At 38.6% G+C, this 15591-nt stretch overlaps 1 protein-coding gene across 18 annotated transcripts in view; it reads right to left on the bottom strand.

Annotated features, from left to right (window-relative positions):
* LOC117489241 overlaps positions 1-15591 on the bottom strand; it is a 72135-nt gene that overhangs the window by 40695 nt on the left and 15849 nt on the right. For 16 of the 18 annotated variants that reach the window (XR_004556591.1, XR_004556590.1, XR_004556589.1 and 13 more), the window contains 4 exons: positions 15534-15552; positions 13764-13857; positions 12975-13002; positions 2117-2132 (listed from right to left, as the gene is read on the bottom strand). Coding sequence is in view for 13 of the 18 variants with exons in the window: in XM_034138419.1 (XP_033994310.1) it covers positions 2117-2132; positions 12975-13002; positions 13764-13857; positions 15534-15552 (157 nt within the window). In the remaining 5 variants the exon portion in view is untranslated. The remainder of the gene's footprint in view (positions 1-2116; positions 2133-12974; positions 13003-13763; positions 13858-15533; positions 15553-15591) is intronic. The other 2 variants (XM_034138421.1, XM_034138422.1) reach the window with 2 other exon arrangements.

Raw genomic sequence — 15591 nt, 5'->3', positions numbered from 1 at the left:
CCCAGCAGAGGGGTCTGGGGGGATTCTCCCCCAGGAGATTTTTAGAAATACTAACATAAATTACGCATTCTGGTACACTCTGAGAAGAAAATCGGGCCTTCAAAATAAAAGTTTGACTTTTTCCCCCCAAAAAATAAATAAATTCCAATTTTTCATTTCCAACTTTTGTTTCTTCACTCACACATCCGCGACCCACTCGAAACGGGTCCGCGACCCAAAAGTGGGAACTTTTGAGAACTACTGATTTAGATCACATGGGTTTTTTCTTATTACAAAGGAAATAAAATACACTTTTTTACAATCTGTTGTTTTACAGCTTTGGCCATTTGTTCATTCAGTCATTTTCAATATATATATTTTTTAAAGCCTGGTTGGCATCTTGCTAGGAATCACATGTTCCTACTTTTCCGATACAAATGATGGCCACCACCAGCGTAAGTAAAACTGTAGTACCTCAATCTTAAAATATCATATAATGAAGAATATGACGTCTTCTTGAGTAATTTCAAGAACAAATAGAAGTTAACGTGCCATTTCATAAAACCCATAGGTTTTAACTATATGTTAGTAGTTATAGTTAATTGCATTTCTCTGTACAATGTTTAACCTTACATTCTCTTCTTTCACCTGCACTATTTTATTAAAATTGATTGTACTCTGTTTCATTTGCACTATTTCAAGTTTTTTATTATATATATTTTTTTGTCTTATGTCCTGTATATATAATATGTTGCATTGTTGGAGGAACCTAAGATTTGCATTGCCATAACTACACTGTAGCTGCTGTGCACGTGATAATAAAACCCTTGAATCTTGAATCTATACTACGTGTTGCAGCCATTACACTCATATTGGAGTTATGCATAGAAATCTATCATGGCTTCTGGTTGAGAAACGTCTGCAATCTCGTGTTATCACTTTTCTCAGAAATGTCCAATTTGGCAAAAAAACACTGTATTTTTATGATCAAATAGTTTACACAAGAGACGAGCATGACCATAAGACTAGACAAGCTACATCAGGCCATCTACTGGCACCTACACCCAGGACACATCTTCTGAACTCTTCTGTGACTTATAGAGCTACAATGGAACTCATTGCCAAACTACCTTGCTGACATAGAGTCCAGAGCCTCTTTCAAGAAGAGATTGAAGGGCCATCTACTAATGACCATGTACCCCTTGTGAACTGTGAACCCTAATTTAATTTAATTTCATGCTTTGTACTGGTGGGTGTCTTGTGCACTCATCCTTGGCTGAGTTTGATGTTGAAAGTGGATGAGATTGTTCATGATGTGTGTGATGTTGTTAATGATGTCAGGACTTATGTCTTGAATGTTGTTGTGTTGAGTATTGTTGTATTGTTTTAAGTGTCGGACCCCAGGAAGAGTAGCTTTCTTCAAGAGCAAAAGCTAACGGGCATCCTAAATAAACATAAACATAAACATATGTTATTTGTTATATTTTGAACACTAGATGGCGTAATGGGGCCACAGGATATAATTGATGTCCCTGGTTCAGGTGGGTGATCAGGGACTGGGAAGAGCAAACAGTTTTTTGACCGTGTTTGTTGGAAAATAAATGGTATTGAAAGCAATGGAGATCACACGCGTCCAACTAGTTTACCCAGTTCAGCCATTCCCTCTGTGATATTGAGTGGCAATAGTCACCACACTACGTTTCAACACACCTACCCACATTGCTTTTTGTTGGGGTTTTTAAACCAGCTAATCGTTAGCATCATATAATAGTCAAATAACTGTACGGCACGTTTAGAATTTGATCCTAGAGTGAGCAACATTCATTAGTTTAGTTTTATCAATTGTTGATCTGCAGTTCAGCGTCAAGATACAAATTGATTTGCAGCTTCTTAAGAAAATACGAATTAGGATATTTTGGGTATTATGATATAATATGTTACTAAATGCATTCTAACTTTAAAAAACCCCGGTTTTAACCTCCTAACAGCTTCTTTTTTTTACACGTGAGTACTACTAGGTAAATATCACTTCACAGCCACTATAGACAGAAGGTTTTCACATGGCAATGGCTTATTTATGTAGATATTGGAAAACTGTCATCTGAAAATAGAAGGTTATTATTAAAGCCATACTTACAATATAGGCTGATGGCCTGAAAGAGAAGAAAAAAAACGAGTGTCATTCAGAAGAAATTCATCCATTCAGAGGTAAACCACAGCAATGATTCCTAACCTCTTGAAGGGATAGTTTGAATGTTATTGGTTGGGGTTTATTGAGGTATTTATAAGGTATAGTTAGAGCTTATGGCAAGGTTAAGCACTGAAGATATTCCAAATATACCGTACACTTAGAATTATCTTTCATTATTTACGTTGGGTTTCCCTTTTTTGGGGTGCGCTCCGCCATCTACTGTAACTGATACAATGCCTATAGATAAACACCTCATACAACCCCACTTCTAAACATCCAAACTAGCCCTTTAAAGTCACATGATCAGTTCTCTTCACATTGATTGTGTGTGAAATGGATTACCGGTCCAGGGGAAACCAAAAGAACCCCCTTGACCTGAAACCAGGCCGTGTCAATTTGGACAGGAGGAACTTTATCAATAATACTGGAGAGCCGACTTTAAAGACTTTTCAACGAATGGCAGGTTTGTCTTATAAGTTTAACTTGAATTTTGTGTGAATTTGTAAGTGTCATTTACTTAAATCAGGTTTGTTATTCTTCCATCTATTCTTCTCTAATGCACCTTAGATAAAACATCAGTGATCCAAAGCTTCAGCTCAAAAGCATCTATGTTAATAGTTGAATAGCATCCTTCATTTCCCGTTGATTGCACATGCATTGCACATGCACTTTAGTCCCTTCAAAATGCATTTATTGGAATAATAAACCCCAGAGGTCTTCTTACTTCTGTGCATAGTGCACTGCCACAGACACAATGATTACTACAACAACTACAACAACAATTCCTCCAATAATCCTCCAGTCTGAAAGAAACAAAAGATCAATCAGTCATCTCATATCAACAGCAAGCACAACATGATTTAGATCACATGGGTTTTTTCTTATTACAAAGGAAATAAAATACACTTTTTTACAATCTGTTTTTTTACAGCTTTGGCCATTTGTCCATTTAGTCATTTTCAATATATATATTTTTTAAAGCCTGGTTGGCATCTTGCTAGGAGTCACATGTTCATAATTGTTTCCGATACAAAAGATGGCCACCACCAGCGTTGCCAGAAGGGAGAAGTAAAACTATAGTACCTCAATCTTAAAATATCATATAATGAAGAACATGAGTCATTTCAAGAACATATCGAAGTTAACGTGCCATTTCATAAAACCCATAGGTATTAACTATATGTTAGTAGTTATAGTTAATTGCATTTCACTGTACAATATTTAACTTTACATTCTCTTCTTTCACCTGCACTATTTTATTCAAATTGAAACTCAGTTTCATTTGCACTATTTCATTGTTGGAGGAACTTAAGCTTTGCATTGCCATAACTACACTGTAGCTCAGGGGTGGGCAAACTTTTTGGCTCGGGGGCCACTATGAGTTTTAAAATGTAACAGACGGGCTGGGCCAGTAGCAGATCGGTGAAAAAATATTTAGCTGTCCACTCCTTATTAAACACTCGGCACTCATTGTCGACTTTTCTTTTCTTTGGTCCACTCATTGTTACAGATGCAGGTTCAAAGGTGAATTAGGTTCAAAGGTGAGTTATTGCGTCATTGCGTCATCGTTTGCGTCATGACGTAATCGTTTACGTGCCTTCTTATGACCCACACAGAGTTTTACGTCGCTGATTTTCTCCGCAACACCGCTCACAACAACATCAATAGAGGACTGCGTCGGGTCGTTTTTAATCATACGAAGCCAGATTAGATTAAATAACTACTTCTCCAACCTTACTTTCTCCAGAGTGCCGTGGTACATTGTTTATTAATGTGATTCAGCGCCGGTATTACCGCCCGCTGCAGTGCTGCTCGTGCACCGGAGTGTATTCTACTGTTAATTCAAGGCAGCGGCCGCTGTGAAGTATTCACTGTCCGACTGTCACACAAGCAGCTGATACATATCCCCCATCCCCATCAGTGAATGTGTTTCAGTATGAATTGACGCTGTTTGGCATCACAACGCTGTTATGAAAGTTTCTCTGGCATTCTACAGGTGATGTTAGCATAGCAACCGAAGCTAATCAGACTATCTCGACTACTTGTTGCTATCATATTGTGGCATAAGCCGTTTTCTACACAAAATAAACAGAATCACACTAAGCTGGTTAGTGTTGCCTGACTTTATATAAGTGTGCGTAAGTGTGTGGTCGCATTCTAGTCCCCTTTTTCAGCGCTACTGCTTGTTACAATTTGTATTCGCTGTACTACTAACCGTGAACTGACCCCCTCCAATGTAAGCATGACGTATTTGGTGGGTTGCCGACTCCAGCAAAAGGTAATTTGTGTCTAGAGTGCGCCATCTAGTGGGATCAACTGAAATGCTGGGTATTGCAGGAAAAAGGCTAAATGAATGCGGTCTTTACTATAATTTGGACAATTTTGTACCAATATTCGGCGGGCCGGATTAAAAAGCCCAACGGGCCGTATATGGCCCGCGGGCCTTAGTTTGCCCATGCCTGCTGTAGCTGCTGTGCATGTGATAATAAAACCCTTGAATCTTGAATCTATACTACGTGTTGCAGCCATTACACTCATATTGGAGTTATGCATAGAAATCTATCATGGCTTCCGGTTGAGAAACGTCTGCAATCTGGTGTTATCCCTTTTCTCAGAAATGTCCAATTTGGCAAAAAAAACACTGTATTTTTATGATCAAATAGTTTACACAAGAGACGAGCATGACCATAAGACTAGACAAGCTACATCAGGCCATCTACTGGCACCTACACCCAGGACACATCTTCTGAACTCTTCTGTGACTTATAGAGCTACAATGGAACTCATTGCCAAACTACCTTGCTGACATAGAGTCCAGAGCCTCTTTCAAGAAGAGATTGAAGTGCCATCTACTAATGAGCATGTACCCCTTGTCAACCTGGTCTCACCAGAATGCGTGACTCTACCACGACTCCTTAAAGCTCCCATGTCATGCTTTTCCGGTTATTACCCGTCCCCTTGTGTGTTATGAAGGTTTTTATGCATGTAAACGGTGTGCAGAGTCAAAACCCTCAAAGTACACCCTGTAGCGAGTAAAACTCTAACACAGAAAATACCTCCCCAAAACGCCTCGTTGGAGATACGTCACTGCCCATTTGAGTCTTACGGGTACGGCCTGATGTCATGCGGTACCCGGAACGAAATGGACCAATCCCGAAGAGCTATGGCCACACCCAGCGGCGCTGGCCGCACCCTCTGCCAGCCTAACATTTACTGTTGGAAGCTCTGGTTCAGTTCACAATCATCCAGTCATGCCACTGCCAAGGACCTGTTTCCTGAAATGTGAGGAGAAATCTGAGCTGTTTGTCCTACCGACGGAAGAACCACGACGAAGTCAGTGGTTGAAATTTCTTTTTAACACTGTTCCTTCAGAGGTTCGAAGAACCGGCATTTCACAGACGAAAGCTTCCAAAACATTGCCCAGTTTGAGGCCGGATATGCACAGCTTGTTTGGACCGTTTGGAGCAGGGGAAGATTCGGGTACACAACCTGTAAGTTTGCATTGTTATTTGTGTATTTATCAAACAAGACTGTTTAAATGTGTAAACTGTGTTGGCAGTGGCGACTGGTCATTAGGGGCAGGTGGGGCACAGCCCCATCTAGTGTCAGCAGAAAGTATTACAAATAATGATTACAAAAATGCAAAAAAATAAATAAAAAAAAATATAAAATATATTTTAAGATCATGTTTAATCATCTGATTCGTCTGTACATTGCTGTTTTAGTCTGTGTTCTTCTAATTAGTGTGTCTACAGTCACAGTGTGTGCCTATTGAGCTGTTTAGAGCCATGTGGGACAAAACCTGATTATGCCCCTTCCTCTCGCTGTGAAGTCAACGGTGACTGTAAAAACTTCACTGCGCATGCTCAGAGTGTTTTGTAATGAAATGTGTGTGGCAAAAAAATAATGACCAGAGGGGCATGGAGCTACCATCCCCACCATACGTCATCTCAAATCATTCAGAGCTGATTGGCTGTAAGTACGTGTGCCGCGAAAAGTGTGGTGCTTGAAGAGGAGACGAGAGAGCTGCAGTGACGCGTCCTAAAACCAGGAAGTAAGCACAAAAAAGCAATGAGATTTCTCCAGAGGATTTTAGAAAATAGCTCGAAATAAGATCTGTGGGAAACGTACCTGTTTGATAAATGCACGTTTTGATTAGCCGGATAATATCCACATGTCTACCCTACTTATATAATTTTTTTATCATAAATCTATGGATTAGATTTATGATAGACTTTTGAAACTACAAGAACATAAGGAGGACTTTTACAAAAAAGTAATAGAAATGTTTGTCCAGAAGGATAGGCAAATGGACTTCATCTTCAAGTCAAGGTAAGACCGCCATTTTATTGAAAATGGGATCTTACTAAGAGAGAACAATTCAATATTTAAATGATAAAATGACATTTTTTGGGTATCCTTTTGTTGAACTGTCTGTTTAAAATTAATCGAAGCATCAGACAAAAAAAGCTTTTGAAAATAATATTATATTTTGGTTTAGGTCAAAATATAATATTTGTAAACCTGAAGAGTCAGTGCCAGTGCCTCACCAGCCATGAACCTCACTGCACGTCACTGCAGAAGCTTATATATAGACATCTAAGTTTTTTGTGCCCCACCACTTTTGTACATATAAAAACGCCACTGTGTGTTGGACTGCTAAGCCATTGACACAGTGCTAACTGTGCTAACTAAGTTGCTAGCGTTTCCATATATCAACTCTAATATCAGCAGATGGCCTTGCATACATGTATCTCATAGCAGGAGAATGTCTGCATTGACACACAAAATACCTATTGACAGTATACTCCGGGTGATTTGCCGTGCGGTCAGTCGCGAAACGTAATTACATTATAGCTGGCGTAGCGTGTATGCTACCGATATAACCCACGGAGCTAGAGCTAGGTTTGGTCGGAAAAACATTTTTGTTATGCTACGTTGCTAGCGTTTAAATATATCAACTACAATGTCAGCAGATGGCCTTACATGTTTGTCATGGCAGGAGAATGTCTGCAGTCACACACACGGAATACTCATACAGTATACTCCGGGTGATTTACCGTACATTGTGACAGTACATATACTGCATGTATAGCTAACGAGGCTAGCTGTATGCTAGCGCAAAACAATGTATTCATGCAAGGTACATTGTATGACCGAACGTAGCAGAATACCCGTATACGATTGCAATTATAAACACGTTATTGCTAGCCTAATATGAACCACTGGCTTTTGTTCATAGTAGTTTTATTACACTGCATTATAGTTGCCTTTCCTCCAAGCTAACGTTCATATCGTGTTAGCTACCAAGGTAAACAAAGCTAGGTTAGCATATTAGCAGGCAAGCTGTTCATTACACTCCTACCACAACTACTACTAACGAATCTAAAACAACTAAGTTTCTCTAATATTTTGTGATTTGCATTTGATTTCGTCCAGCCAGATCCTGGCGGACAATCCATGACGGGGACGGGACTTCTACTACTACTGAGGCCTCGTGCTAAAAGGCACCGGCTGCCCCAGGCAAGATGCGAGGAGGAATGGATGATATACCGTGTATATATGTATATTTATGTTCATTTTGTACATTTCTAAAAATAAAGTTTAATGGAAATACTTAGTAGGCCTATCCTTTCTTCCCTGAATTATTTGCTCCTATAACATATCATTCATATATAGCAAACCATGATTTGATTTCTCATCAAACAGTCGTAGTTTATTACAGGTAAAAATAACGTACTCTTTGTTATGACCGGCTCGTAGGCCACAACGGAAAAGCAAGGAGACATACACGAGTTTACAAAACTATAGGTGGTCGGGGAGAGAATCGCCGGGCCGCTGGGATTAATAGCACCGGCTACGGAGGTGTCCGTGATCGCGCTGATTACCCTCTTCAGCTCCACCCCACCGTAAGCCCTGCAACACACCTGCACAAAGGCCCTGGGGCCGTCACACTCTTCTATAACAACAGTTGTAGGTTCAGTTCGGTTAGTTAGCGTATAAAATATCAGCTGTACTGACGCCAGTATTACACTGATGTTCCCCGAAAAAAGCGGGCGGAGCCTCTCTGGTGGTTGACTAATCAGAACAGAGTGGCCGAGCTGACCAATCGGAGCACACTAGGCTCACAGGGAGGGGGGGCAAGAGCTCCAACGAGTCGTTTAGTGGAGAGAGTGAATACTGCTGAATACACATGCTTGACAGAGATGCTGTATGCGAAACCAATGTGAGTTGGAAAATTGCACAGTATAAATCTATTTTAGTATACCTCAACAATGTAATTATGATCAGTGGAAATGGCCATGACATGGGCCCTTTAACACCGCATTGCGTGGTGGAGTCACGAACTTTGCTACATTTACGTGTCTGCACCACGCAAACAACCCCAATGTAAAGTGAATGAGGCTCCTTTGTCGTGGTGCACACACGCATTTCTACAACGTCCAGCAGTGAGCTTTTATTCTATAAAACGTTTTTAAAATCTACTTTATAGCTTGTAGTAACTCACAGGAGGCTTCTTTTATTTTATTTGTATTCATAATAATTTTTATTTTTCGTCAGAATGTATTATGGTGCATTATTCACCAATGTTTGTTCTCAAAAAACAGTGCATTGTGTGTAATACAACTGTGATTTTTATTAAATTAGTTCGTTTTTAAGGAAGGCCAGAGCTTCAGCTGTGTCAAAGAGATTATTCCCTTTAGTTAACGTTATTTAAAAGATAATTATATTCCTATTTGATCAAGTACCCTTTATTGTATTACGGACCCAAAGAGCTGAGCGTCCATTCCCATTGGATAACGGAGCATTTTACACCCGGAAGTAAGTATTCTCCTTACTGTCCATTGATTTTATTTACAGTGATATCTGCACTACTCATCGACTCAAAAACACCAGATTATCCTTGTTAATTACACAACATTGATTGGTTTAAATTGTGAACAATGCTTTTGTATTTTCCCCTTTCGATTCGGAGAAACAAATATTTTTTCGGAGTGTGTGGATGGCAGAAGACACTACACTACCCAGAATCCTCAGCTATTGTTCCGCTTTACCTCAAGCTCTGTGATTGGTTGACCTCCAACTGCATTCCAATGAAAAAAACGTTTCGTAAAAGATCAAATCATACTTTATTCAGCAGTGCTTGCTTTACTCTTTGAAAGTCATCACATGAATGCATTGTAATGAATGGTTTGGCTGCATTAAACATTACACATCTGTCGTAGTTCTTTATTTATCTACAGAGATCGGGCCTCAGAATGGACCGGAAACTATTCTTTTACCGTTCTATTTTAATTTCACAATAAAGTTAGTAGTAATAATTTGTTTTGATATTATTGTTTTTTATTAACTACTAGACCGCTGGGTCATGTTAAGACCATCTTTTCTGTGTTGCTGTGGTTTTTTTTACATCGCTTTTGTATTACAAATATCAAAACAATAACAGAATATATCCGTCGTAAACTAAACCAGAAACAGCAGTATATTTTATTTTGTTAACACTGTAAACTTGACAGCTTTTTAACCCGCACCTCCTACTGGTTAAAGCACGTTATTACACGTTTAGAGTAATGCAATGCAGGTGTTGCTTTTTAATGACTGTTTTAAAATGCCTTTTTCTTAATGTCTTTCATTTTTGTAAAGCACTTTTGAATGTGTTATATTTGATGAAAACATTTAAATATTAAGAGTACATACTCTTAATATAGTGGGAAAGTGGAAGGTCAATGATATAAATAATATAGAATAGAAAATATCAAGAAGATACTGTAAGTGATCTCTACAATAAAACAGTTTAGTGCCTGATAGGAGGATGTGCAAAACAGACAAACTAATAAGGCTTTATTTAAACATTAAAGAATACTTTAGGTTAAGGTCTTCTTTTAAATAAGAAAAAAGCTTTGGGGGTATCTACAGATATTAAGCCTGACAAAGTACTTAACGTCTAATATATTGCATGGTTTGTTTTGGAACTTGACAATCAACTTTCCTGCAATGTTAACTATGTTGAAGCACTTATTTTAACTGATATTATACATATTAATTATACTCTTATAAGATGTATGTAGATAGTATAAGAAATGTGCAGAATATGTTTAATGGTGGAGGTACACAGATATCGATAGATGTCTTGTAATGCACTGTTGATGAACCTGTGACCCAAGTGTTTCATTCATTGCATAACTACACCGTAGTTGTGTATATGATATGTCAATAAACCTTAGAAAATCTTGAAATCTTGAAAGGGATGTGCAAAATAGCCATTATATACAGTTTTTAATTAACTATTAGTAGAGAATAACGAGTAATGAATATGCTTTATAGGGATCTGCAGATAAATATTTAGTCTTCTCAAGCACCCACTACCAAATATCTCGCCTGATTGTTGGCTGAATTCACTGAATTTTACTCAGGTGTAACTAAAGTCTGATTTAAGGGTTGTTCATATTTCACATCATTAATCCAAATCTGTAAAGTAACTAAAATAAATGTAGTGGAGTAAAAATACCAGGTTAACCTTAAAGAAAGCCCTCAGGATTATAAAAGACCCCCATCACCCCACAAACTGTTCTGTCTGCTGCCGTCTGGCAGGCGGTACCGCAGCATCCGGACTAAAACCACCAGACTCAGGGACAGTTTCATCCCACAGGCCATAAGACTATTAAACACCTGAACTTAGAAACAACATCCATACCATTCATCTGGCTGCTACTTAGAAATTATTTATCTAATATATCATATTCCAATCACTTGTATATAGACTCTTATTGCACTATTTCACTTTTTACTATTTTACTATTTTTCTTTTTGTATTTACTTGCACTATTTGTTCTGTGGAGCCTATCTGTTTTATTGTGTTGCACTGTTGGAGGAGCCTGTGACCTAAGGGGGGGGGGGGGGGGGGGGGGATAGGACACGTTCTAAGCACATGGTGTAGTCCCATAGCTGAAGATTCTGGGTAGTGTAGTGTCTTCTGCCATCCACACACTCCGAAAAAATATTTGTTTCTCCGAATCGAAAGGGGAAAATACAAAAGCATTGTACACAATTTAAACCAATCAATGTTGTGTAATTAACAAGGATAATCTGGTGTTTTTGAGTCGATGAGTAGTGCAGATATCACTGTAAATAAAATCAATGGACAGTAAGGAGAATACTTACTTCCGGGTGTAAAATGCTCTGTTATCCAATGGGAATGGACGCTCATCGCTCTTTGGGTCCGTAATACAATAAAGTGGACTTGATCAAATAGGAATATAATTATCTTTTAAATAACGTTAACTAAAGGGAACAATCTCTTTGACACAGCTGAAGCTCTGGCCTTCCTTAAAAACGAACTAATTTAATAAAAATCACAGTTGTATTACACACAATGCACTGTTTTTTGAGAACAAACATTGGTGAATAATGCACCATAATACATTCTGACGAAAAATAAAAATTATTATGAATACAAATAAAATAAAAGAAGCCTCCTGTGAGTTACTACAAGCTATAAAGTAGATTTTAAAAACGTTTTATAGAATAAAAGCTCACTGCTGGACGTTGTAGAAATGTGTGTGTGCACCACGACAAAGGAGCCTCATTCACTTTACATTGGGGTTGTTTGCGTGGTGCAGACACGTAAATGTAGCAAAGTTCGTGACTCCACCACGCAATGCGGTGTTAAGGAGTCGTGGTGGAGTCACGCACTCTGGTGAGACCAGGTTGCCCCTTGTGAACTGTGAACCCTAATTTAATTTAATGTCATGCTTTGTACTGGTGGGTGTCTTGTGCACTCATCCTTGGCTGAGTTTGATGTTGAAAGTGGATGAGATTGTTCATGATGTGTGTGATGTTAATGATGTCAGGACTTATGTCTTGAATGTTGTTGAGTATTGTTGTATTGTTTTAAGTGTCGGACCCCAGGAAGAGTAGCTTTTGTCAAGAGCAAAAGCTAATGGGGATCCTAAATAAACATAGATTACATGTTATTTGTTAGACGCTTTTATCCAAAGCGACTTACTTACTCAATGCTGTGGCCAATCCCCACAGGAGCAATCTGGGGTGAAGTGTCTCAGGGACACAACGACATGCACCAACGCACAACCCACTGCACCACACGCCTCCGTTAAAGATAAACATATGTTATTTGTTATATTTTGAACACTAGGTGGCGTAATGGGGCCACAGGATATAATTGATGTCCCTGGTACAGGTGGGTGATCTGGGACTGGGAAGAGCAAACTGTTTTTTGACCGTGTTTGTTGGAAAATGAATGGTATTGAAAGCAATGGAGATTACACGCGTCCAACTAGTTTACCCAGTTCAGCCATTCCCTCTGTGATATTGAGTGGCAATAGTCACCACACTACGTTTCAACACACCTACCCACATTGCTTTTTGTTGGGGTTTTTAAACCAGCTAATAGAGTGGTGCAGTGACGAGTCCTAAAACCCAGAAGTGAGTTAGCATTTTGCCGACGTCACGCCAACTTAAGATCCATATTCAAAAATACAGATTCAAAATGGTTCAAGTTGAAGCGTTTGTTTGAACAGTTTGCAGGAGGCAGGTACTTGCTTTCAAGCAGAACAGGGCAAACAAACTTAGAGGAGTGTTCACGTGTTCGGCGTAATGACGTACAACGGCCTCCACAACTTCTGTAGTCCTATTCAGCCACTTGTTAACAACCATCGTTTTTCAGACACGTAAACTCTTCAAAAATCCCCAGTGGGGTCACTGCTGATGTATTTAATGTCGTAGAACAAGCATCATATAATAGTCAAATAACTGTACGGCACGTTATTATTAAAGCCATACTTACAACAGCAACAACTGCAACAGCTGCTGACCTGAAAGAGAAGAAAAAAAACGAGTGTCATTCAGAAGAAATTCATCCATTCAGAGGTAAACCACAGCAATGATTCCTAACCTCTTGAAGGGATAGTTTGAATGTTATTGGTTGGGGTTTATTGAGGTATTTATAAGGTATAGTTAGAGCTTATGGCAAGGTTAAGCACTGAAGATATTCCAAATATACCGTACACTTAGAATTATCTTTCATTATTTACGTTGGGTTTCCCTTTTTGGGGTGCGCTCCGCCATCTACTGTAACTGATACAATGCCTATAGATAAACACCTCATACAACCCCACTTCTAAACATCCAAACTAGCCCTTTAAAGTCACATGATCAGTTCTCTTCACATTGATTGTGTGTGAAATGGATTACCGGTCCAGGGGAAACCAAAAGAACATCCTTGACCTGAAACCAGGCCGTGTCAATTTTGACAGGAGGAACTTTATCAATAATACTGGAGAGTCGACTTTAAAGACTTTTCAACGAATGGCAGGTTTGTCTTATAAGTTTAACTTGAATTTTGTGTGAATTTGTAAGTGTCATTTACTTAAAGCAGGTTTGTTATTCTTCCATCTATTCTTCTCTAATGCACCTTAGATAAAACATCAGTGATCCAAAGCTTCAGCTCAAAAGCATCTATGTTAATAGTTGAATAGCATCCTTCATTTCCCGTTGATTGCACATGCATTGCACATGCACTTTAGTCCCTTCAAAATGCATTTATTGGAATAATAAACCCCTGAGGTCTTCTTACTTCTGTGGATAGTGCACTGACGCTTCCACGGACACAATGACACCTCCAACAACAATTACTGTAATAATAATCATCTTTCGGTATTTCCTCCAGTCTGAAAGAAAGAAAAGATCAATCAGTCATCTCATCAACAGCAAACACAACATGAATTAGATCACATGGAGGTTTTTTCTTATTACAAAGGAAATAAAATACTCTTTTTTACAGCTTTGGCCATTTGTCCATTCAGTTATTTTCAATATATATATATGTATTTTTTAAAGTTTGGTTGGCATCTTGCTTGGAGTTACATTTCCGATACAAAAGATGGTCACCACCAGCGTTGCCAGAAGGGAAAAGTAAAACTATAGTACCTCAATCTTAAATTATCATATAATGAAGAATATGAGTCATTTCAAGAACAAATAGAAGTTAACGTGTCATTTCATAAAACCCTAGGAGGAACCTAAGCTTTGCATTGCCATAACTACACTGTAGCTGCTGTGCACGTGATAATAAAACCCTTGAATCTTGAATCTATACTACGTGTTGCAGCCATTACACTCATATTGGAGTTATGCATAGAAATCTATCTTGGCTTCTGGTTGAGAAATGAAAAATTGGAAAATGTCCAATTATGATCAAATAGTTTACACAAGAGACGAGCATGACCATCAGACTAGACAAGCTACATCAGGCCATCTACTGGCACCTACACCCAGGACACATCTTCTGAACTCTTCTGTGACTTATAGAGCTACAATGGAACTCATTGCCAAACTACCTTGCTGACATAGAGTCCAGAGCCTCTTTCAAGAAGAGATTGAAGTGCCATCTACTAATGAGCATGTACCCCTTGTGAACTGTGAACCCTAATTTAATTTAATTTCATGCTTTGTACTGGTGGGTGTCTTGTGCACTCATCCTTGGCTGAGATTGATGTTGAAAGTGGATGAGATTGTTCATGATGTGTGTGATGTTGTTAATGATGTCAGGACTTATGTCTTGAATGTTGTTGTGTTGAGTATTGTTGTATTGTTTTAAGTGTCGGACCCCAGGAAGAGTAGCTTTTGTCAAGAGCAAAAGCTAATGGGGATCCTAAATAACCATAAACATAAACATATGTTATTTGTTATATTTTGCACACTAGATGGCGTAATGGGGCCACAGGATATAATTGATGTCCCTGGTACAGGTGGGTGATCTGGGACTGGGAAGAGCAAACAGTTTTTTGACCGTGTTTGTTGGAAAATAAATGGTATTGAAAGCAATGGAGATTACACGCGTCCAACTAGTTTACCCAGTTCAGCCATTCCCTCTGTGATATTGAGTGGCAATAGTCACCACACTACGTTTCAACACACCTACCCACATTGCTTTTTGTTGGGGTTTTTAAACCAGCTAATCGTTAGCATCATATAATAGTCAAATAACTGTACGGCACGTTTAGAATTTGATCCTAGAGTGAGCAACATTCATTAGTTTAGTTTTATCAATTGTTGATCTGCAGTTCAGCGTCAAGATACAAATTGATTTGCAGCTTCTTAAGAAAATACGAATTAGGATATTTTGGGTATTATGATATAATATGTTACTAAATGGATTCTAACTTTAAAAAACACCGGTTTTAACCTCCAAATAGCTTCTCTTTTTTACACGTGAGTACTATTAGGTAAATATCACTTCACAGCCACTATAGACAGAAGGTTTTCACATGGCAATGGCTTATTAATGTAGATATTGGAAAACTGTCATCTGAAAATAGAAGGTTATTATTAAAGCCATACTTACAAGATAGCCAGCTGAAGACCTGAAAGAGAAGAACAAAAACGAGTGTCATTCAGAAGAA

The sequence above is a fragment of the Trematomus bernacchii genome, unplaced genomic scaffold (genome assembly GCF_902827165.1).
Source record: "Trematomus bernacchii unplaced genomic scaffold, fTreBer1.1, whole genome shotgun sequence".
NCBI lineage: Eukaryota > Metazoa > Chordata > Actinopteri > Perciformes > Nototheniidae > Trematomus > Trematomus bernacchii.
This window is presented reverse-complemented; position numbering and strand designations above follow the sequence as displayed.